Genomic DNA, 21,761 nt, shown 5'->3' with positions numbered 1-21,761 from the left:
TTCATTTATTATTCATAGAGCATAGACCTTTGAAAAACAAACTCTAAACATACTTTTTTAGTACAACAGTGTTATCATGGACCTACCATTGGGTCTACCATTACGCTCCAGCAGTGACCTTTTGGTTTTAAACTCTAGCAGGTTCCACAGTTAAGGAAACAAGAACACAAAACACAATTTTTGAAATGTACATAATCTGATTTGAGTTATTTTAATTAAGCTGCAGTGTGAATAAAGGGCTATAATCAGGGGAGGTTGTACTTAATTACTTTACTTTATATGGAATTTTATCCCTTTTCCCTCTTATTCCACATACTGAGACGATGCACCACATTTTTACTGGCTTTAGCTTACAAAGCTCAACATGTAAGTCTCTCAAGACTTGTGGCTAAAAAAAGAAATTAAAAAAAGGGAGAAAGATGGCACATTTTAAAGCTAAGATAAGATGACCTTTATTAGACCCAGAGTTGTGAAATTCACGTCATATTACTCAACACTAAATCACTGACATAAAGCAGCAGAGACACGACGTTTCAAACCAGGAACAGATCCTATGTGGTATACTGTACATGACAGACAGAAAGTTTTTGCATTGTAACTCTTTATATGACCTTTTTTTTTTACCCCTTCCAAAAACATTTGGTGTCAGTAAGAGGTTGTTTGGGTGAAAAGATCGTTCAAAGTAGGAACATAATTGATAAAAGTTTGAAAAATATATCCCTAAATATAACATAGGGCGCTGCTACTGCTATTGCTGCTTCTGTGTATTTAATTGTGTATTTCTCCTGCAAAAAAAACCAAACAAACAAAAAAAAAAACCCAAAAAAGCAAGAAAAACAATACAGATTTTGTGCTTAAATGGGTTGGATCTGCAACTTCCTACCAATTGCACAATTTCCTACTTTCATAACATCGGTTTTTATTGCAAGAGAGCAGCTCAGTGTATCTCAGCTAAAGCCTTCACTATTCTAGCTTTCAGCATTCACATTTAATGAACTGCTGTTCCTGGCAGTGATGCACTTGACATCGTCTTCTGTCCCCTGTTTGCTTGGAACTGTGCTCATAATGAATCCTGAATTCTTAAAAGCACGTATTCTTTTTTTTTATATCCTTCATAACGGCGTGAGGTAAATGTAATTCTGTGCAGTGTCCAATTAAAATTACTCACAAACCACGAGTGAAAACAGGAGAAAATAAAGTAAAAACCGAGGAAAGAATGGGGGGGGGGGGGGTTGTATACACTGATACACACGAAGTTAAACCCTGGAGTTGGGGCACAATAAAAGCTCGCCTGTGCCCGGACAAGTAAATAAATATTCAGAAAGAAATGTCAGCCTGTGTTGCCTCTTCAGCATGGGAAAGGCGCGGGCTGGACAAGGGCTCTTTGTGCAACACTAAATTAACACTGCTGAGGGTGCACGGAGAGGTGCACTTGAGGAGCGCTCTTATGCTAAAAGGCAGGTTGAATACTTCCTTTAGTTAGCTATCCCAGTGAAAATACAAAAAACATTGTTCCAGTCCATCCTCACCTTAAAATCCTCTATTGTGTGCAGCTAAACTGAAGCATAACTCAATTTACAATGATCTGAGTTAAAGCTACAGGCCTGAAGGAAACGAACGTCAGTGCCAAGGATGCTCTTAAAAAATGGATCAAAATGAAGGCTGTGAAAGGAACTTGACAAGACAGTTTGCTCTGCAGCCAAAATCTTTTATCGGGAAAGCTTTCCTCACTATATCGCTCTCTTCCACAAATCCTGACTTGGAAGCAGACACGGAAAGACGCAGACTGGAACATGGACGGGAGAGCACAGGGCAAAGAGCAAAGAGAGCACTTACCATCCACCACGTCCTGGCTGATATATCATAGCAAAGCTGCCACTTAATGGATCTCTCAGTCAGTTTCTCAGCCATCACAGGGCTCTCAGCTCCAATCAAACTCAGCTCGGCGGTGGGTGAGACACCTAATCAAAGGGGCATCAGTAGAGGCATGCTGAGCCACGTGTAGGACAGTCCTTGATGATGTTGCATTATGGGAAGACAGAAAAAAAAAAATCAGCAACAGCTTGACCAGTGACTTGAACCTGACTGTGGTAATTACAAGAGCCATGACCCAGTAACCCTCACCATCCCCCCCTCCCACACTAACCCCCCCTTACTCCCTCCCCTCTGCCTCTCTTACATTTGTTCCACCAAGTGCTCGAGATGAATTGCAGCAACATGGAAAAGAAATTTGCTGCTCAATTTACTGCCATGTAAAATGATCATCTGCCAAAATAAAAATCTGGACCGAGTCAAACCTTTTCATTTTGGAAGAACATAAAAGGTAAGAAGCAACTTGATTGTGACCCAGCACTGACATTTTGGCCTCCCCCATCACTCAGCCTCATTTTCATCCAAGGACAAACCTGCCAGTGCTGGGAATCACTCATCAATACAACCGAGGCGGTCTGATGTCACTGTGTGGGTATCTGAAAATACTGAGGTCCTCTATATTCTGCTGTGAGGATTTTAAGGTAAAGGATTGTCAGATGTCACTGTTCCTATTGAAATTTGCCTCATTTTATAACAAAAGCAGCAAAAAAAAAAGCCATAAATATCAAGTAGTCATCATGAGACCTGTTGCTTTAAAGCTCCTTTCAGAGTCTCTGGGCTTTAATGGAACCCACTGTATTTTGATCCATATATTAAGATGTTAGGCGTGTCCATGTAAATGTTATCTGAATGCCAGCTGAAAAGACCTTTTCTCCTCCTGCCACATTCCAATCCTCCTCACTGAGGCCGCTCCGTGGCAGCTGGATTTCCCAGCAACAGGGCAGTGGGTGGACTTAGCAACAGTAACTTAGCATTAGCTACAACAAATAAATGAGGTGACCTAAACAACAAGGAGACAGTGAGCAGAGGAAGGCGAATGTCCACTCAGAGCAGAGTTTAAGACAAAGGAACATAAGGTGTCAGTGAAATCTGTGGTTTACATGTGAAAGGAACAGAAAGAAATCTGACCCATTCAGAAAAAAACAACTGTCCAAATGTGGTGCCGGGACCGTTTTCGTCCTGCTAAGGTTCTGAACTTCTGATATTTGCAAATAGCGATGAACATATAATGATGGTAGACTGACTGGATGTGAAAAAAGCTGAGACATCTCAGGCCGATCAAGTTGTAGCTCTTTAAATGAGAAAACAGAAGTTGGAAGATGATTTCTGTTATAGGTTATTGTGCAATGATTTTACTGATGTGCCCCAGCTGAGATGAGGCCTGTGAACTGAAACGTGGTTCGCATCTTTAGCTCGGCAACACACTTAACATTGTAGCTCGACACTGCGTGACTTTTTCTCATTTGCAGAAAAGTACGCACCAGCTATGTTTGAAGGCCCCAGCTGTTAAATACTGTGGAGTTTCTGTGTTCAGTTTGCATGTTTTCAATCTGAGATTGTCTTTTTAGGAGACTGAACTCAGTATATGTTCCTTCATTTGCTCTGTGCAAGTAAAAAGAGACAAAAAAAAAAAAAAAAATCAAACAAGACACCGGCCACTTTATTGGGTATACCTCTTCAGCTCTTGCTGGTTAATGCAAATATCTCACCAGTCAGTCACATGGCAGCAATTTAATGTATTTAGGCATGTTTGTATTTCAGAAACTGCTGATCTGCTGGGATTTTTCCCACACAACCATTTCTATGGTTTATAGAGAAAAGAGAAAATATCCAGTGAGCACCAGTTCTAGGGTGAATATAAATGCCTCTTTCATGACAGAGATCAGAGAAGAATAGCCAGACCGCTTCAAGCTGGTAGAAGGGCAATCAAAGTAAATGAGTTAAAGCAGCAGAAGGCCACAATGAGAAGGACGGCTAAAACGGGAAAAAACAAAACTGGGCAAGTAGTGTCCAATTTTGGCCACACCAAAAAAGTTCCCTGGTCTGCTGGTCAGAATTTGGCATAAACATGAAAGCATGTATCCATCCTGCCTTATATCAATAGCTCAGCCGGTGGTGGTGCTGTAACGATGTGGCTGATATTTTCTTTGTAGCTCATAGTACCAATTAAGGATTGCTGAAACACCACCACTGTCATGGTCCTGGGCCATGTGGGCCCAGTATTCTTAGTTCCTTGTATTTTTGTATTTCGTTCCTTATTTAGGCCATGTTTCCTGAGTCTCCCGTCAGTGTTGTGTTCACTCCTGCCGTGTCTCGTTATGATTATCGGTGTCACCTGTGTTCCCCATGTGCTCCCACTTCCCTCGTTAACCCTCTGTGTATTTAGGTCTGCGTCTCCCTCAGTTCTGTGTCGTAGTCTCCCTCATAGCTGTGTGATTTTTTCCCTGTGGCTCCTTGTGCTTTAGTCTCCCCAGTTTAAGTTTAGTACTGTTTTTTGTGTTTCACCTTATGCCAGCATTAAAGCTGTGTTTTTGAGTTTACGTTTTGTCTCCGTGAGTTTGCGTTTGGGTCCTCTCCTGCCTGCCACACAGCCGAATCATGACAACCACAGCCTACCTATTGCTGCTGACCATGTCCATCTCTTTATGACCGCCATGTACTCATCTTCTGATGGCTGTTTCCAGCACGTCACAAAACCCATATCATCTTAAACTGATTTCTTTAAGGTGGCCTTAAAGTCACCAGATCTCAATCTCACAGAGTACCTTTTGGGAGACTTGCATCGTGATGTCCAGCCAACAACTCTACAGCAACTTTGTGATGTTATCACGCCAATATCGACCAAAAATCTCTCAGGAATGTTTCCTCTTGAATCTATGCCACGAAGAATTAAGGCATCTCTTAAATGAGACTAGCAAAGCGTAACTAATAAAGTGGCAGTGGGTGTATATTCTATAGAGACATGAGGTATTGTTATGGGCGTAATTATGGGTTTTTCTACAGTTGGGTCATAGGAAAAGTAGGATTTACATATATTTGAACAGAGCGCAAGCATTGACACAGTTGGATGGATTTAAAGAATTTTCTTTCAGTAACTTGATATCCTGGCAGATAGAAAAAAAACCAATAACATTCCAGAGCTATTACTCAGTTGATGCAAAGCGTGCGCTTCACTCTTTCGGAGAAAGCACTGAGCTCTCACGAGAGCGGCGTGCACCTTATTGATTTTGAAGTCAAAATCGATACATTTCATCGTCTTGAGTGGATTAACTTCAACTTTTAATTGGATTTCTACTTTCTACAATGAAAGCTTATTTGAAAATCAATACGCCAATCAATACCTCCATGTTCAGAAAGTTCAGCTGTGGTGCTGGAAAATGGAGGAACGTAGCAGACACCTGCTACTGGAGAGGCGCGCACATGAGTCAGTGAGGTCTAACAAATCTAATTAGCATGTATTTGCTACTGATCTGCACAAATAACTTCTTTCTTCATCAGACAGCAATTAGACAGGAAGTAAGAATTGTCATTTTAGGTCTCAAAAAGATGTTAAATTTGCTTTGTGTCCACTTTTGTAGATAAAAAGACCCAAGAGACCCCAACAGGTAAGGAAGCATGTTGGAACCAGCAATCGAAGCAAAGTATATCTAATGATGGGGGTGATTCTGCTCATTATGCCATTTCGGATACGAGGCCCATATGGATAGAATTCTGAAAATGATCGTGTGCCTCATAATTAGCGTTCCAGTAATAAATTTCGGTGTTCCTTAGCGTTGACTTAATCCGAGTTTAGCCTGAGCAACATAGCAGCAGAACACGCCAAGCCACTAACTCTAATCCTAGACAGGTAAACAGCCTTATATGATAACTGTTCCAAGCACAGTTTATTTTTATGAAGCATGTGGCTAATTATTTCTTTTGTTCAGCCAGATGTCATAGACCATGAGACTAGCAGGTGGTCCCATATCTAATTAGTCCAGCTGACCAACTAGTAGCAGAGATTAGGAGCACATTTGACCCTGGCTGCTGCAGACTGGTCTGCTTAAATTAACATCCCAAAGCCCAAACTCACCAATTAAATTTAAGGCTTACTGAAACCAATGCGGCATTCTTGCGATAGTGCCGTTTATATGAAATGTAAAATACCTCTTGGCTTGACTTTTTAGTTTCTGTTGCAGTTTTCACATCATTAAAACACACAGGATGCTTCTTTTATTTTGAAATCTATTCCAAAATACCATAAAAAGTTTATATGAAGACCCAAGCACACTCAGGAAGCTGGTCATATCTGAAAATCCTGGTGGGTGCTTTCTTAGAATTGGGATGATTATAATAGGTGAGCAAAATAAAGCATATTGACAAATTATTGCAAACAAGTATGCATGCTCAATTTCTTTAAAACCCAAATGTCATTAAGAATTTAAAAAAAAGGACACATGCACACACACAGTCTCGATCTCATCTTTTAAATCCATCCACGATGACTAGTTGTTGGAGCTGTAGACAGCTGAAGGTCAAAACCATGATGGCTATGTATGTGTGTGTGTGTGTGTGTGTATGTGTGTGTGTGTGTGTGGTTCAGAGTATGCTAAAAGCATGTAACCATTTTGGACGGCACACACAGATTATGTTCACGGATCGTGCACACATTAGGCACGCTTCACTGAGACTTAAGAACTTTTCAGAACAATGACCGTTTGGCTGGAAACAATCGCTCGTATGGTAATTGTACACAGAGACGCAAACAGCAATTAAAGCAGCCAGGCAGCCTGACTTTAGTGTCGCAGTTGTAGGACACTCACTGAAAAACTGTGAAAAAATGTCAAAAAAACATTTATGCTCCTGTTTAAAGTGGATGTCAGTGTGCGCACGGCAGGGAAGGTGCTGCTCTACTGTTCATTCAGACACCGAGATCCATTAAATTCAAGTAAAACTACATGCTCAGCAACTTAGTGGGATTAGTTTTGTGATGTTTTGTTGCTGGTCTACAAGTTTTAATATTATAAAATATCAATAATAGACTGAGATCTAAAGCAGATTTTTTTATTTTATCCAAAACTTACAATAAACTCAATACATACAATATAATAACGGTTGCATATTCACTGGATTCACCATCTCATCATATTTCAGATGTCTATGAGTTATTCTTAACTCATATTCTTAACACTTTTTGTTCAAAGAGAAAAAAAGGGAAAAAAACAGAAGGAATTATATATCCACTAATCACCTCATGATTCTACAAATATAAACCTCAAAGCTGGCTTCGGGGTTCAAAAATCAGCTTAACAAAAACGATCAGTTTAACGTTATTCGCATCAGCTCCATCTCGATCAGTGGCAACGTCAGAGTGCTGCTAACCCATTAATGCTGTTGACATTAGCCGCTTAGCAGTTATATATAATAATACTCAAAGGACATTTTCATAGTAAAAGTTACAAATAGAATCCTGAGAAAATGTATTTTATTTGTAATGGAGCATTTGTACAGTATGGTGTAGTGTAATCAATCTGACTGTTTATTCTAACACTTTCTATGTGTAGTTATTGCTCTTTCACTTGCACTGGGAAGTTATTGCAATGAATGCTGAATCACATCCATGATGTGAATCTCCTATTTGACCACATCTCACAGGTGCTCCATTGGATTGAGATATGGTGGCAGGGGAGGCCATCTGACTACGGTACTGGTAGTACTAACCAATATCCAGGTTGACTGTGGTGCTAAATCTTCAATTCCCATTTGGTATAAATGGGCCTAAAGTAAAGCAAGCAAATATCCCCTTCACCATTATACCAACAACAAGAGCCTGAATGGTTGATGGATCCATGCTGTCAGGCTGTTTATGTCAAATTTGCATTATAAATTGAGACTCGTCAGACCGAGCAACATTTTCCAATCTTCTGTTGTGGATTGTGGGCTCAGTTCCTGTTCTTAGCTGATTGGAGTGACACCCGTGGTGGTCTTCTGCTGCACTAGCCCATCTGCTAAAAGGTTCAGAGATGGTCTTCTGCATACCATGATTGGAACAAGCGGTTATTTCAGTTACTCCTGCCTTCCTATCAGCTTGAAGTAATCTGGCGTCTTTGATCTCTGGTAAACAAAAAAATAAAAAACTCCTTTCCATCTCTTACAAGCAACGTTTTCCTTTGATAAATGCCATTTAGCTGTCATGTGCTACACTAACTTCTCAACTAACTTTAATTCGAAAAAAAAAAAAGAGGCTTCAGATGAAGCAAAGATGTAGGTGAAAAAGCACAAAAAAACGAATTACACAAATTTATTCAGAATCAAATTTATTTGAATATGAATACCTATATACCTTTTATAATCACAATAGTAGTTTTGTAACATAATAAATTGGCAACTTGTCATAGGCTTCCTAAACATAAAGAAACATATTTATGGAGTAACAAATTAACTTACAAAACATAACAGTTCCACCGTTTGAGGTCAGAATTAAACAAAATAAGGCCTGAAAACTCATTTCAAAAAACTGAAAATGAACAAGATGCATGGATTTAGAGATCTGGGGGTGCCAGATGGCAGCTGAGAGGGGGAAAAAGTAAACATATTAGAAATATTTAAACCTACAGCTTGCTGCAGGTTACGACTCAAAATAATTCATGAGAGCCTTTCAGCTATTCCAGTATAATCAACATGAGCTGTAGAGGCCAACATATTGTTAATCGATTACTTAACTAACTATTAGCTGACAATAAACACACACCAGTGTGTGCTGCAGAGGTTTACTGAAATAAGGACAGATGTTCAAGTCGTGTAATTACTGGTTCAGGAGTGATGACTGAAACCCATCCACTAGTTCATAAATTTCACACTACATGTCGGAATTTCACTAAAAGATGGCTTTACTGATACACAATGCTTATTGCTTCAAAAATGATAACGAAAAACAAAAAAGTGCCAATCATGCAAATGTATCTCCTCATTAAACCGACCCCAAAATAATAATAAAAACACACACAGACACCCAGGAACCTGAATATGCATTATAAAAAAAATCACAGAGTCATCAATAATACACATTCATGCAAATGCAAACAACCTGAACACATCATAAATATGAAAAAAGACTTCCTTTCATAAGTACCACGATTGCAATAAAACGAGACTGTGTGCGAATGTGAAATTCAGTGCATAATATTGAACCGCTACCTTCAGAAATTTGGTGAAACATGCACTTACTGTATGCTTGATGACTATTGCAACATTTCCCCAGGTCTTTGGCTTGTAGACAGCCATACAACGATGATTATGGACTGTGACAGTAAATAACAATGAAATAAAGTAGACAGGCACTTACAACTACTTGGATATTGTACTATTTCCCAACACATGACAAGCTTTGTTTACATACAGGTTTAGCTAAGAGATTGCCAAGTATTGAAGACAACCACGCAAGGCTAGTACTATCATTACCTTAAGTATCTCATTAATGAAGTCAATAAAATCTCTAAACAGTTCCACGCACTTACAGTAAAACCACCATAAATAAGTTGCCAATGTCTTGTCAAGGGTTAACTAGCTGTAAGTCACCACAAGTAGGCTAATCTGCCAGTTTTGCTGACAGCATTAACAAAGTTTGCGTGTTCAGATGCATTTAAGACCTACAGCAGCAGCAGCAAAAATATGGTAAATATCAATTAGAAATTATATTGTCAACAGTCTAAATTTAAAAAAACAAATTGGTCAAGTTGTTTTTGCTAACAGATTGTACTGTACATACATTTTAGCTAAACAGACTGACTTAAAGGAAAAGGCTAACATTTGGGGGAAAATCATGGTGTAAACAAAACTGATATCACTTCTACATCCTTCAGGTACTATGAGGCTTATATAAGCAAGCCATGTAACTTAGTTAAACTAGCCAGTAGCTACCTAGTTTAGCTTAGCATTACGCTAAACTAGCCAGTAGCTACCTGGTTTAGCTTAGCGTTAAGCAAAACTAGCCAGTAGCTGTGATCTTAAAGCTACCTAGCTTTAAGACCATAAACTAAAATTAGCTTGTTAGCTTGGTGTTATCCAAGAAAACCTCACCAACTGCTAGGATTTATCTTACTGACTTAAGATATATTTTTTTAAGTATTTAAAAAAATGTTAGTTGTTTATGTTTACACAGTTTACATCATGCTAAGCTAAGCTAACTAGCTGCTAGCTATAGTTTCACATTTGCAAACATAAGTGGGGCATGAGGTTAAACTAGGCATTTAAGAAAGGCAGCTTGATTTAAGTTATCTTTGAAGGCAGAACATGACACCTAAATGGCTTCTAAAACAAAGTAATACAATGTTGTAATCAAGTCATTACATTAATTGGCCAAGGAATGTTATATTCTTGATTATGCAGCAATCTGACCACAACATACAACATTGATTGTATAAGCTCGTTTCTAATGTGGATTTTTGCCATAGGAAAGTGGGAATTAACTGCTCTCCATAACACAGGTTCATACCAGGCTGCCTATTTGTTATAAAAAGGACTACAAATTGTCATTCAAATTATCAACTTTGTTCTGCTCCATTCTTCGTAAATTAATGGTTCACAGAGTACTTCTTCATAGAACAATCCCAAATTAAAAAAAACAACAACAAACCCCAAATGATTTACAAATCCTCAAATTATAAACAGCAAAAGAACATCGCTGATAATAGACAGATCCCTTTACAAAAAATTATAAATAAACAAACACAATACAAAAAAATAAAAAAAGCTTCCAAACTAGAAGTAGCTGGAAAACATCAAACAAACACACACAAATTAAGAGGACCGCTAAAAGAAACAAGGCACAAACTTCTTACAAAAAAACGCCAGTCTAATAGACACACTAAAATAACCGTTGTTCTGTCTGTAGATGATTAAAGGTCAGTAGTCAAGGCTCTTTATTAAAGTAACCTGAGAGGGGGGTTCCTTTGCCAGCTGCTTTCAGATGAAAACCTCCATCCTTCTTTTGCAATTAGCCAGAAAAAGTGGTTTCCAAATGCTTAAAGTAGCAGTCACAGTGAGTTAAAAACACAACATTTCCCATTACTCCCAAAGGTGTTTCTTGACCCTGTTTTCTGCCAGTCTGGGCCTTGTAGAGAAAGGCAAAGGGAAAAAAAAACAAAAAAACTTGGCATATCCACTGAAAAACCAAGACTGCTGCCCAGCTCTCGTAGCACAAAAGAGGATGGTGAAGGCGAGCAGATGGATTCTTAGGTGTGTATACAGTGTTTCATCAGGGCAGCTCCTACCATCTGTGCAGGTGGGAGCGCTACCGGCCTACACGTGTGAGCGGAACTGGTGGCTGGCGTTAAGTGGCTGTCTGCTTCGGAGTGGGATGAGCCAAAGGAGTTTCCAGCGAGTGCCACAAACTTCAGCTAGCGCCCACTGCCAGGATCTCTTTGCGCCATATCTGATAAGAAAAAACAGGTAATTGCTCAAGTAAAAATCCTTTTTGTACCAAACTGTCTGCCAAAAAGTGAATGAGGATCATAGATTGCACATAAAAGAAGGAGAGTGACACTGCAAAAAATAAAAAATGAAAACGGGAGTGATCTGTCACTCCCGTTTTGAAACCACAAGTTCCCTTCTGCTTCGCCTGTGGTGTGCTATGTAAATGGCCGGTCTCTACACATACGATAGATTTATCTCCCAAAAGATCGGCCTATTCCTCTGACGCGGCTATTCCTGCTATAAGAAGAAACGGAACTTACGTTTCATTTGAAAAGTGAGCCATTTTCTCGATGGTGGTCATATCCTGTAAGACAAGAAAAATGCAACATGAGTGACTCATTTTAAAACATTTCAGATAACATCTTTTCACAGACCTGCCAAACTATTTAATAAATGAAATGTTTATTCATGTCAGCAGAGGTATGGCAGATGAACATGTTGCTGTTGTGGTTTATAGTAATATGAACGCACTCATGTGCACACTTTCTCCCCTGATTCTTTCCTATCGATCGCTGCATTACTGCCATTGATCGTTTTATTTCTGTACACCATGTCATGTTGTTTTGTCTGAAGCTGCTACATCATTTTTCTTCTTTTTTGTCTTCAACTTGCTTTCAAGAGGACATGCAAGCTGAATAACGCTGTGAATGACGCATTTACTGATCCTACAAACTGATATTCAACACTTAGCTTGGAAATATTAGCCGCATTTAATTAGTTAAAGACATAATCGCATCAAGACGATGGCAGCAGGAAATGGGTGGAGAACTTAAACTGTCAGCTGAAACGAGAAAATAAGTCTTTACTCAGTACTCACTGAGAGGATGCCAGTCATCTGTGTGTAAAACAAAGAAGACATGCCTCCAAACATGACCACGCCCATTAGCGCAGAGATTCGCAGCAGAGCCAGTTCGTGACGCGTAGTGAACTTTTCCTGAGTGAAAGAGAACAGTGCCCTTTGTTGTGAAAACCTCTTATCTTATCATCTTAAAGTTCCATTTGCTGATTTTCCCACTGTCAAATATGAATGTTTATAGTTTTCCATTAGTGTAGCTAAATCTCATAATAAACATGGCCAAAGTTTCAAATAATGAGGTCAGAGTATGAACATCAATCGCTGTAGAAGAAAAGTCATTTTTTATACTCTTGGCTCTCTGTGATGTAGGTGTGGGCAGATATCCCTAATATGGTCATCTCAGGTGCACAGCTATGGCTGTGAATGGAGCAGCCCCACCCACATGCTGGATATGATGGGGCAGCCAATCATAAGAAAATTCTTTATTCAAACTGTGGATGAACTGAGAGGCTTCACTGAGGCCCGGTAAAAGGTAAATAAGGATATGTTTAAAGTTACTCAGCAGAGAATAAAATTATGAAGCTGGAAATGAGTAGAGGCCAACTTTTAAAAACAATCCCATGGACCTACCTGGTCTAGTCCTGTCAGGGGCTGGAAGTAATAGTACTGACAGAAGTCCAGCACCAGCGTGAATAAGCTGAGGACCTGAGCATAGAAACACAGCTGCAGGAAGAGCCAGTGGTTGTCCTCTCCCACACAGTTATTAATCCTGCAAAGGAAATAAAGTGCATTTAGCAAGTGATCACATATTTCTTTATCACAGCAGTGGACACACATGGCATGCTATGATATGTTCAGTCATTAAATAAGCTTTCAAATCTCAGTAATTGAATAAACAAGAATGGATGGGAGCATGAGGGTAGGTGTTCGTGTATGATTACCAGGGACAGTGATGGTCCATCCTGCGCACACAGTGGCCACAGCGACTGCAGTGGTGCGACCGTTTAGGTCTCATTAAGTTGCACTTATTGCACAACTCCCAGTGCTCTCTCTCTGAAACACAAAGACAACAAACACTATGTAACAATCATCAATCCGAAGAGAGTTGATACTGCTAGTCGGTACCGGAGTAACAGACAAACTGGACATATACAAACAAGCGGTAAGCAGTGAGAAAAGCATTTACCAGCATGAGGTATGTGTGGGTCCGCAGGAAGACGGCCTGGATCTGCTGTGGAAGCTCTGAACAGTGCTGCTAGGCAGAGCCCTGATGCTATGTAGTAACCTAAAGAAATACAGTGTGTTTTAATTCCACCGATGAGGTGTGATCGGGCACTTTCATTTCCAATTTCCAAAGAAACTCATTTTCAGTTTTTCACGTGTCAACACAAAAGGTAAGGAAACTCACAAACAACAATGGCCCAAGGAATGTGTCCCTCATTGTAGTGTGGAAACAGAACCAGTTTGGGAACAAAAAAGGTGTTGTAGAGCCAGATCCCAAATACCACACTGATGCACAGCCAGCCCATAGGGTCCACCACGAAGTGCAATCGAAGCTTCATGGCTGCTGGGAATTCTGGGAAACCTACAGTGTACCAAACGCGAACACACACACAAACTTAAGACACTGACAAACATGTTTTGCAGTTCTTTAGTTTGCAGATACTTGAAATGATGTGTTTCAGGCAAAATACCCATCAGTGAGACCTGCATTTTGCCCTGCACATTATAATAGATCTATAACTTAACTACAGAAGGATTAAGGATACCTTTATAAGATTTGTACGTACAAGGACATATCAGATACTGTGTGGAAATGGTCGTGGAATGTGTCTTAAACAAAGGCCTAACCTCTGTGTAATACAAAGCAGATGCTTATCAACCAGGCACTTGATACCCTAAGCAATCTACCCCCAAACCTTACACTGAATCTTATTATCAGCATTATCTAGTACAGTAACACTCCTAGAACATAGTACGAACAGCCCTCATAACCACGTAACCACTACCAGAGCCTCGTTATTTGTAAAGCCTCGCCTGCTCCATCATTCATACTGCTGACAACATTCACAATCGTGATGGGCTGGGCTCTAAAAGCCTGACTGTGTTAGCTAACATCTACGGGCCAACGCTTCTCTTTACTTCAGTCGCGTAGAAATGAACCAACGCGTTTATTGTCAAATATACATCTCGTGAGCTAAAATGAAAAGACACTTACTTTTTTGTCAGCGAACGAATCAGTGAGACTACTTCCTCATCGCCTCTGTGGGACCTGTTTTGCTACCTGCAATGAAAAAAAAATCACATTTCCGGTCACATTTCCAATCTAAAAAAATAAAACCGGAACAAGCATTATTTGCATTTTTGTCCTGGGAAGCATCGAAATTGTTAATAAAGTTATTCTATTTCATATTACATAAAACGAAATAATGGAAAACTAAAAACAAACCAAGACACCGAAAATGTTAAATTACTCATTAAAGCAATGATTTGATTAAAGAAAATCACAAGTCATTTGCTAGCGAGACTTACGTGTTTATTAAGCTGGTCTAAGTCTACATAAAAGCTTGGTATTAGCATTAAACTCTCGTTTGACGCGATAGTTAAAGCGAATATGATTTTTTTTTTTTTAAACAGCGGCACTTTTTACGTTTGAGCTGTTATTTTTACGTCAACATTCCTGGTTTCCTGCTCGGTCCGCGTAGTCGGCAGCTTGATATTGCTGATGTAGCAGGATGGTGGCGGCCTCGCTCTGCTGCCGCCCTCTGGTCAACTGTGGTCAATACATTTTGATAAAATAAATTCGAAAATACAAACCTAAAATACAGTTGGAAAAACACTACTCTAGTGTTAATGTTATAAACGTAAGACAATTTATATTCAACACAAATGATTAAACATTAGTTTGAAAGGTGCGTCACTCCTAATAATGACGTAATTCAACTTCCGCTAGCAATAGCGGCTGGTGTTTGTTGACAGCGACGCCGCATAGCTTAACAGTGCCACAGTAGTTTCATTGTGCTGTTGGAGCAAAAATGGCATCATTCAATTCGTACAAACTCAGGTGTTCAATCCCGGGCCACGAGATGGACGTCAGGGGACTCGCCGCTACTGTTTTTCCAGAGGGAGCGTTCGTGTCTGTGTCCAGAGACCGGACCGGAAGAGTCTGGGTACCAAACTCAAGGTAGCTAGCGCTAGCTTGCTGCTCAGAAACTGCTGCCTGGCTGCGATTAATTTCAGGGTACAAGTCACTCTGCGCAAAGAGATTGACTTGTCCGGACAAGAAAAGTGTCAAGCCAAATCACGCCTTACTGAATATTTTACTATTTCTGATTTCATATGTATAAAAATGGTTAGTAGCTAAGTTAGCCAAAAAGCACAGTGCTAACGTTTGCTCAAATTAGCTTTGTCATTCATTCAGCTGCAACTGTTCTTTTACGAAACACGAAAGTGAAACAGATTCGGAGTGTTTATTTTTGTCAGTTAATTTGCCTATCCTTCTTACAGATTAGAACCAAAGGGACCTAACTTCTTCCCTCAGTAATTATTGTTAACTTTCGTCCTGTTCTCCCTCTGACAGCTCAGACAAAGGCTTCACAGAGATGCACTCTATGTCTGGACACTCAAATTTTGTATCCTGTGTATGCATCATCGCACCCAGTGAAACATACCCTCGGGGACTTGTTGCTACAGGCGGGAACGATAATAATATTTGTGTTTTCTCACTGGACCGACCGCAGCCCCTCTTCACTCTCAAGGGTCACAAAAATACAGGTGAGTTGTGCTGTCCTCGCTGTTTGGATTTTTGTAGTAGTGAGGATTAACTGGTTGCAGTGTTACTCGTCACAGTGTTTCTGGTTCCTGGCTTTCTAACTTTAAACCTCCACAGTTTGCACTCTGTCGTCTGGGAAGTTTGGGACACTTTTGAGTGGTTCCTGGGACACTACAGCCAAAGTCTGGCTCAATGAGAAGTGCATGATGACCTTACAGGTATGTGGTCCTCTACACTTTTCAGCTTGCTTGGATGGTGATTAGTGTCTCCATTGTTTTGAAAAAATTGACAGAACATGTTTTGTGCTTGTTAATTTTGTTTCAGGGCCACACTGCAGCGGTGTGGGCAGTGGCTATTTTACCTGAACAAGGCCTTATGCTGTCGGGATCAGCAGATAAGACCATAAAGCTTTGGAAAGCAGGACGATGTGAGAAGACGTTTACAGGTGAGGATATGCAGGTGTATACTGGACATGGTTTTTTTTTTGTGGATTTTTAAAAAAAAAAAAAATTGGGGGGGAGGGCGGGGTTGCGTGTGTATACAAAAAGTAGACTGACTGATGAGTAGCATGATTGGTTGTCTGTCTTTGATTACGTGGTTAATAATATAAATCAACAGTAATCTAGGATATGGGACAAAGCCATAACTTTGTCAAAGTAAAAGTTTAAAATGGTAACTGCATATTTTTTAGGGTTACGTTATGGTTAAAAAAATATTCCCTTCCATTATAGGTCATGAGGACTGTGTGAGAGACCTGGCAGTGATCAGCAACACTGAGTTCTTCTCGTGTAGCAATGACACAAGTATCAGAAGGTGGCTGGTGACAGGCGAATGCGTACAGGTCTACTACAGTCACACCAACTACATCTACAGCTTAGCTGTGTTCCCCAATAGCCAAGGTTTGTTTATTGTATCAATATTTAAAAACAAGGGATAGAACTGAGAGACTTGAAACCAGCAGTCAGTGATGCTCTGTGGTTTATTCAGCCGGCTTCCATTTTCATACTCTGAGATGGTACCTACTTCCTACACCCTGCCCTCACCCTTATTTTTTTTTTCTCTTAGATTTTATAAGTACAGGGGAGGACCGGAGTCTGAGGATATGGAGGCAAGGAGAGTGCTCTCAGACCATCCGCCTGCCTGCTCAGTCTGTGTGGTGCTGCTGTATTTTACCTAATGGTGACATAGTAGTCGGAGCCAGGTAATAGAGCTGCTTTTGGCATGTTAATATGCAGTCAGGTCATAGTGATTTCCTTGATCATGTTACACCATAAATATTTAAAAGCCCATTAAAGACAGTGTTCGCTGTCCTCATTCGTCGCATCTCTCCTTGCATTCAAACAAATGTTGAATGAAGCAGTAAGTAGTTCTGTGGCTAAACCAGAAGCTTCTCCTCTGCCCACAGCGATGGCATTATCCGCGTGTTTACGGAAGCTGAGGACCGCATGGCTAGTGCAGAAGACCTGCAGGCCTTTGAGGATGAACTTTCCAAAGCCACTATTGACCCCAAGACCGGGGATCTTGGTGACATCAAACTGGAGGATCTTCCTGGAAGAGAACACCTGAACGAGCCTGGTAATGCAGCAGGCTGCTATTTATTTTGTCATATAAAACGGTGAAGCTGTTCTCTGTGCATCAGGGTGGTTTTGTTTACAACAGGGAATCGCGATGGACAGACACGGTTGATCAAAGATGGACAGAAGGTGGAGGCATATCAGTGGAGCGTCAGTGATGGCCGCTGGATGAAAATTGGAGACGTGGTCGGAGGCTCAAACCAACAGACCTCCAAGAGTGTCATGTATGAAGGAAAGGTGAGGCTACAAGCTCAGAGTTAGTAAGCGGGATGTCGCATATGAGCTGTCATTAATGTGCCCCCCCTCCCCCCATCAGGAGTATGATTACGTGTTCAGCATTGATGTGAATGAGGGAGGGCCATCCATGAAGCTGCCTTACAATGTGACAGACGACCCCTGGCTGACAGCGCACAACTTTCTGCAGAAGAATGACCTCAGCCCCATGTTCCTCGACCAGGTTGCCAATTTTATCATTGAGAACACCAAAGGGCACGTGGTGGGACCAGCCCAGCCCGCTGGTGGTGACCCCTTCACTGGTGAGGTCCAAAAGATGGATACTGCTGCTGGCTTCTTTGCTTTCTTTGCTGTATATTTAGATTAATTTCACTGGAACGATTAAGGGATCCTAGATTGAATGTATAATGTGTTTCGCCTCTTTATTTGACAGGAGGAGCTCGCTATATCCCTGGTTCTTCCAGTGATCCTGCAGGATTTGGAGCTGATCCTTTTACAGGTATAGTTTGTTTACTCAGAGGTGTTCATAGTCTGAACTTGACCTGTAAGTGCAGTTTCACAGCTGTGTTTTTTCTTCACAGGCGCTGGTCGCTACATCCCAGGATCAGGCCCAAACCCAGGTGCTCCTGTTGGTGTAGCGGATCCCTTCACAGGTAACTTGGTATTGAAAGGAGCAATTGGGACTTGTGAGATACAAATCCCAGTGGTACCTTTCGATGGAGTTATGAGGCCTTTCTCTCTCTCTTTTTTTTTTTTTTTTTCCCCCTTTAACCAAATGGCTCCAGGACTGCACTGAATTATCGTTTTTTTAAGTGTCCAAAACAGCAGTGTTTGTTGTTATATTCACAGTAAAAATCTTTACTGGGAAAAAGATGGTGGAAGTCCTGAATGAAACCAGCTTTTCAACAAGCTCTAGCGTAAAGAAAAGGGAACTTTGCAGCTGCTCCCATCCACCACTGTTTATCTTACACAGTGAAAAGCTACAGAAGTTAAAATAAAAGTGTGTTTAAGCAGATTAGCTGTTAACTTAATCTGATGTGATGTTTAAATCAAGCAGCTTACTGAAGGCTGTCATCAGCCGTCCTGCTTTCTGTCACAGCAGCTAGCACGGGGCGAATCTAAAGTGTACCATTATTTCAAGGCTTTAGTAACATTATTTTGTACATTTAGATTCATATAAAAAGGTTGGCCATTGAATGAATATTGGCATTAATTATTAAGATTTACACCATCATAGCATTTATTTTCTGCAGTAGGAAACGTTGCATCAAAGCACAGAGCAGACCTCTGAGAATGCTGACATGCTCGCTTTTCTTCTTTGCAGCTGGCACATTCTTCTTTAAAGACTCACACACACTCATTCATTCACAAGCAATTTAAACACATACACGGGAACACGCAGCATGCTTGCCTCATCCACGAGATGAGGCAATAGTGTCAAACTTTTTTTGTTTGCCTCCTGCTGATGTTAGAAAGTCTTCTAAGAAGTTAATGCTCTCTCTCTCTTTTTTCTTTTTTTTTGCCTTAGTTTAGGTTGCATGTATAACTTATTAATAGTATACTTGTCATTGTTTTAGTTTTTTTTTGCATTTAATATTTTTTTTCCTTTCTGTCTCCCTGCTTTGCAGGAGGTGGTGCATACTCCTCAGCAGCCTTGAGACAAACAACCAACATCTACTTTCCTAAGACTGATGGTGTGACCTTTGAGCAAGCCAACAGCTCTCAGATCATTGGTAAGCATTTCAGTGTGATTTGTTAACTCTCGCTGAATAACTTGTGCTTTAAAGTGGGTGATATTTGGAACCTTCATATATTTTAAGAATGTTTATTTTATTCTTGTCCGTAACGTAGTGTAAGAAAATGTGTTTTCCACCTGTCCTTAACAGCTAAGTTGAAGGAGCTAAATGGAGGTGCCCCTCAGGAGCACAAGCTCTCTGAAGAAGTTCTGGAAAGCCTTGAGAGGCTTTTGTTGTCTGTGTGTGGACTCAACTCCTCTGAGCCTGCTCCGACCATCCAACAGATCAACCTGCTTTGGAAGGCTTCTCACTGGCCTGAAGGTAATAAAAAAGTATCCCATCCCAATTCATGTGTGTTTTAATGCTTTTTAACTCATTTCTCTTCACTAATAAGACCCTCTCCAATCTTTCTTCATGTTTTGTAGATATTGTGTTTCCTGTCCTGGACATTATGAGGCTGGCAGTGCGCCACCCGCAGGTTAATGAGAGCCTTTGTGGAGAGGCAGAGGGTGTACAACTGTGCAACCACCTCCTGAACCTAATGAGGCCCGAGGGGCGTCCTGCCAACCAGATGCTGGCACTGCGGACTCTGTGTAATTGCTTCAGTGGCAGGCATGGCCGAGCCCTCCTCATGGCCCAGCGCGAAACGGTGCTATCACGTGCTGCTGACCTGGCCACCGTCTGCAATAAGAACATCCATATTGCCCTGGCCACTCTGGTGCTTAACTACGCTGGCTGTCTCCATCTCCAGCCTGACCTTGAGGCCAAGGCCCAGTGCCTATCTGTGGCCAGTAGAGCCCTGGAGACAGTACAAGACAAGGAGGCTGTATTTAGGCTGCTGGTAGCCTTGGGAACCACAGTGGCCTCAGATCAAACAGCCCAGGATCTGGCTCGCTCGTTGGGAGTCAGCTCTCAGATTTCCAAGTACTCATCAGTGTCTGATCCATCGAAGGTGGGAGAGTGTTGCCAGCTGCTTTTAAAAGAACTACAATGATATGAATGATTTAGACAAAAAAGAGCACTTGTTTCTATTACTCTGTTCTACTTAACCAGTTGTGGTGGAGATCTAAATAATTGTATGTTCCACAATAAAAGAAGGACAAGTGAAAATTTGCCATACGCTGACTCTGTTTTTATTACTGCAACACCTCTCCAAAGCCTTTTGACTGATTTATTTTTTTAAAGTATGTGGTTAACAGTGTATGACTGATTTACACTGTAGAAAACAGTTTGCTGTGTAAAGTTACATCTCGATTGATCCATTTTCTGCTTCTTATCTGAGTCCAAGCAGTCTAAGCAGACATATCCAGGCCTCCCTGTCCGCGGTGTCTCAACTGACTCAAAAGCTGTGACAGATAATGTGACGTGACGTCATTGTGTCCAATAAAAGAGCAAAAGCATTTATTTGAAGCTAACAGGACTGAATAAAGTTACGCAACAAAAAGCCATGAAATGTCAATAGTGTTGTCACGTTTGCACTCAGGAGCACTTAAATATCTTATTTAAAAAAACAACAACAAAAGTTTTTTATATCAGGAAACACTGATGACCCAACCACATCCAGTGGGTGCCTTGCAACACACACAAAAGACCTGCCAGCCCTGCAACCAAATCCTTCAGCTTTTTCCAGGATAACATCAAGCTCTTCAAGCTGGAGAAATATGCTGGGTTTGCTGCAAGACCTCATCCTGTTTGAACAAGACAAACAGAACTAAGGGCAGAGTTAGGTGAAGCACTTGTGGTAGTGATGGGATTTCCGGCTCTTTTTAGAGATCCGGCTCTTTCGGTTCGGCTCACTAAAAAGAGCCGGCTCTTTCGGCTCCGAACCGGCTCTTCAAGTTGTTTTGTTGCTTTAATTAATTTATTATTAACAATAATATAAAATTATGCACAAAAGGAATTACTAACGTAAAAAAAAGTGGTTTTATTTGTATATGTTTATATATAAATATATGCGGTGGCCCCTAGAGACAAAACACGTACAAACTCCAAAACACATTTCTAGCATGAACTGAACTTCCAAATCAGAGCTACTAGATCACTTAAATTACACAATTGAAAGCATGTGTGTATTGTTTGTGTATTTATACACAGGCACTCATATATATTCAAATAATTAAAAAAAAAAAGTTCATTTACCTGTTACTACCACACACCAAATCCGGTCGTTGGTACTTGCTGGCTTGTGTAGCCACTAGGTAACAAAAGCTCAACACTGCGCCCAGCATCCTGGAGCACTTCTGTTATCTTTTGTACGTGTTTTGAGTTTTTATGTGCTTCTGAGTTTTTTGTACGTGTTTTGGAGTTTGTACGTGCTTCAGAGT

The 21,761-nt window shown here is 40.6% G+C and overlaps 3 protein-coding genes across 8 annotated transcripts in view; 1 reads left to right on the top strand and 2 right to left on the bottom strand.

Moving 5' to 3' along the window:
- LOC120721826 (nuclear factor 1 B-type-like) overlaps positions 1-1,997 on the bottom strand; it is a 68,740-nt gene extending 66,743 nt beyond the window's left edge. Inside the window, exon 1 of one of the 4 annotated variants that reach the window (XM_040012458.1) lies at positions 1,837-1,997. In XM_040012458.1, the coding sequence (XP_039868392.1) occupies positions 1,837-1,911 (75 nt within the window). In that variant the 5' untranslated portion in view covers positions 1,912-1,997. The remainder of the gene's footprint in view (positions 1-1,836) is intronic. The other 3 variants (XM_040012459.1, XM_040012466.1, XM_040012468.1) reach the window with 3 other exon arrangements.
- An 8,781-nt stretch (positions 1,998-10,778) lies between these two features.
- zdhhc21 (zinc finger DHHC-type palmitoyltransferase 21) lies at positions 10,779-14,748 on the bottom strand. Of its 3 annotated transcripts, XM_040012316.1 has the most exons (9): positions 14,654-14,711; positions 14,340-14,405; positions 13,530-13,706; positions 13,308-13,406; positions 13,063-13,174; positions 12,752-12,890; positions 12,143-12,259; positions 11,586-11,629; positions 10,779-11,284 (listed from the first exon to the last, which is right to left on the bottom strand). In XM_040012316.1, the coding sequence occupies exons 3-9, from the start codon at positions 13,681-13,683 to the stop codon at positions 11,152-11,154; spliced, it is 798 nt and encodes a 265-aa protein (XP_039868250.1). In that variant the 5' UTR covers positions 13,684-13,706; positions 14,340-14,405; positions 14,654-14,711; the 3' UTR covers positions 10,779-11,151. The 3 variants fall into 3 exon arrangements, with proteins under 3 accessions (XP_039868250.1, XP_039868252.1, XP_039868251.1); XM_040012318.1 differs by lacking the exon at positions 12,143-12,259 and having other exon boundaries at positions 14,654-14,748; XM_040012317.1 differs by lacking the exon at positions 14,654-14,711 and having other exon boundaries at positions 14,336-14,403.
- Positions 14,749-15,061: 313 nt separating this feature from the next.
- plaa (phospholipase A2-activating protein) lies at positions 15,062-20,556 on the top strand. Its single transcript, XM_040012315.1, has 14 exons — positions 15,062-15,305; positions 15,702-15,895; positions 16,011-16,111; positions 16,218-16,338; positions 16,625-16,792; positions 16,959-17,094; positions 17,299-17,468; positions 17,553-17,704; positions 17,784-18,003; positions 18,135-18,200; positions 18,283-18,354; positions 19,330-19,434; positions 19,588-19,758; positions 19,863-20,556. Exons 1-14 carry the CDS (start codon positions 15,157-15,159, stop codon positions 20,429-20,431), a joined length of 2,394 nt encoding a protein of 797 aa, XP_039868249.1. The 5' UTR covers positions 15,062-15,156; the 3' UTR covers positions 20,432-20,556.
- Positions 20,557-21,761: the final 1,205 nt, after the last annotated feature.

The sequence above is a fragment of the Simochromis diagramma genome, unplaced genomic scaffold, assembly GCF_900408965.1.
Source record: "Simochromis diagramma unplaced genomic scaffold, fSimDia1.1 OVJJ01000604.1, whole genome shotgun sequence".
Taxonomy (NCBI): domain Eukaryota; kingdom Metazoa; phylum Chordata; class Actinopteri; order Cichliformes; family Cichlidae; genus Simochromis; species Simochromis diagramma.
The sequence above is the reverse complement of the archived record's forward strand: the minus strand, read 5'-3'. Positions and strand labels throughout refer to the sequence as shown.

What these genes read in the sequence shown, in the direction of transcription:
- zdhhc21 (XM_040012316.1), bottom strand. Translation starts at nt 13,683, where the DNA reads ATGAAGCTTCGATTGCACTTCGTGGTGGACCCTATGGGCTGGCTGTGC. An exon ending in TCCTTGGGCCATTGTTGTTT is followed by an intron (nt 13,407 to 13,529) that starts GTGAGTTTCCTT and finishes GTATTTCTTTAG; the next exon opens with GTTACTACATAGCATCAGGG. An exon ending in AGATGACTGGCATCCTCTCA is followed by an intron (nt 11,630 to 12,142) that starts GTGAGTACTGAG and finishes CTTGTCTTACAG; the next exon opens with GATATGACCACCATCGAGAA.
- plaa (XM_040012315.1), top strand. Translation starts at nt 15,157, where the DNA reads ATGGCATCATTCAATTCGTACAAACTCAGGTGTTCAATCCCGGGCCAC. An exon ending in GTCTGGGTACCAAACTCAAG is followed by an intron (nt 15,306 to 15,701) that starts GTAGCTAGCGCT and finishes TCCCTCTGACAG; the next exon opens with CTCAGACAAAGGCTTCACAG. An exon ending in TGTGTTCCCCAATAGCCAAG is followed by an intron (nt 16,793 to 16,958) that starts GTTTGTTTATTG and finishes TTTTTCTCTTAG; the next exon opens with ATTTTATAAGTACAGGGGAG.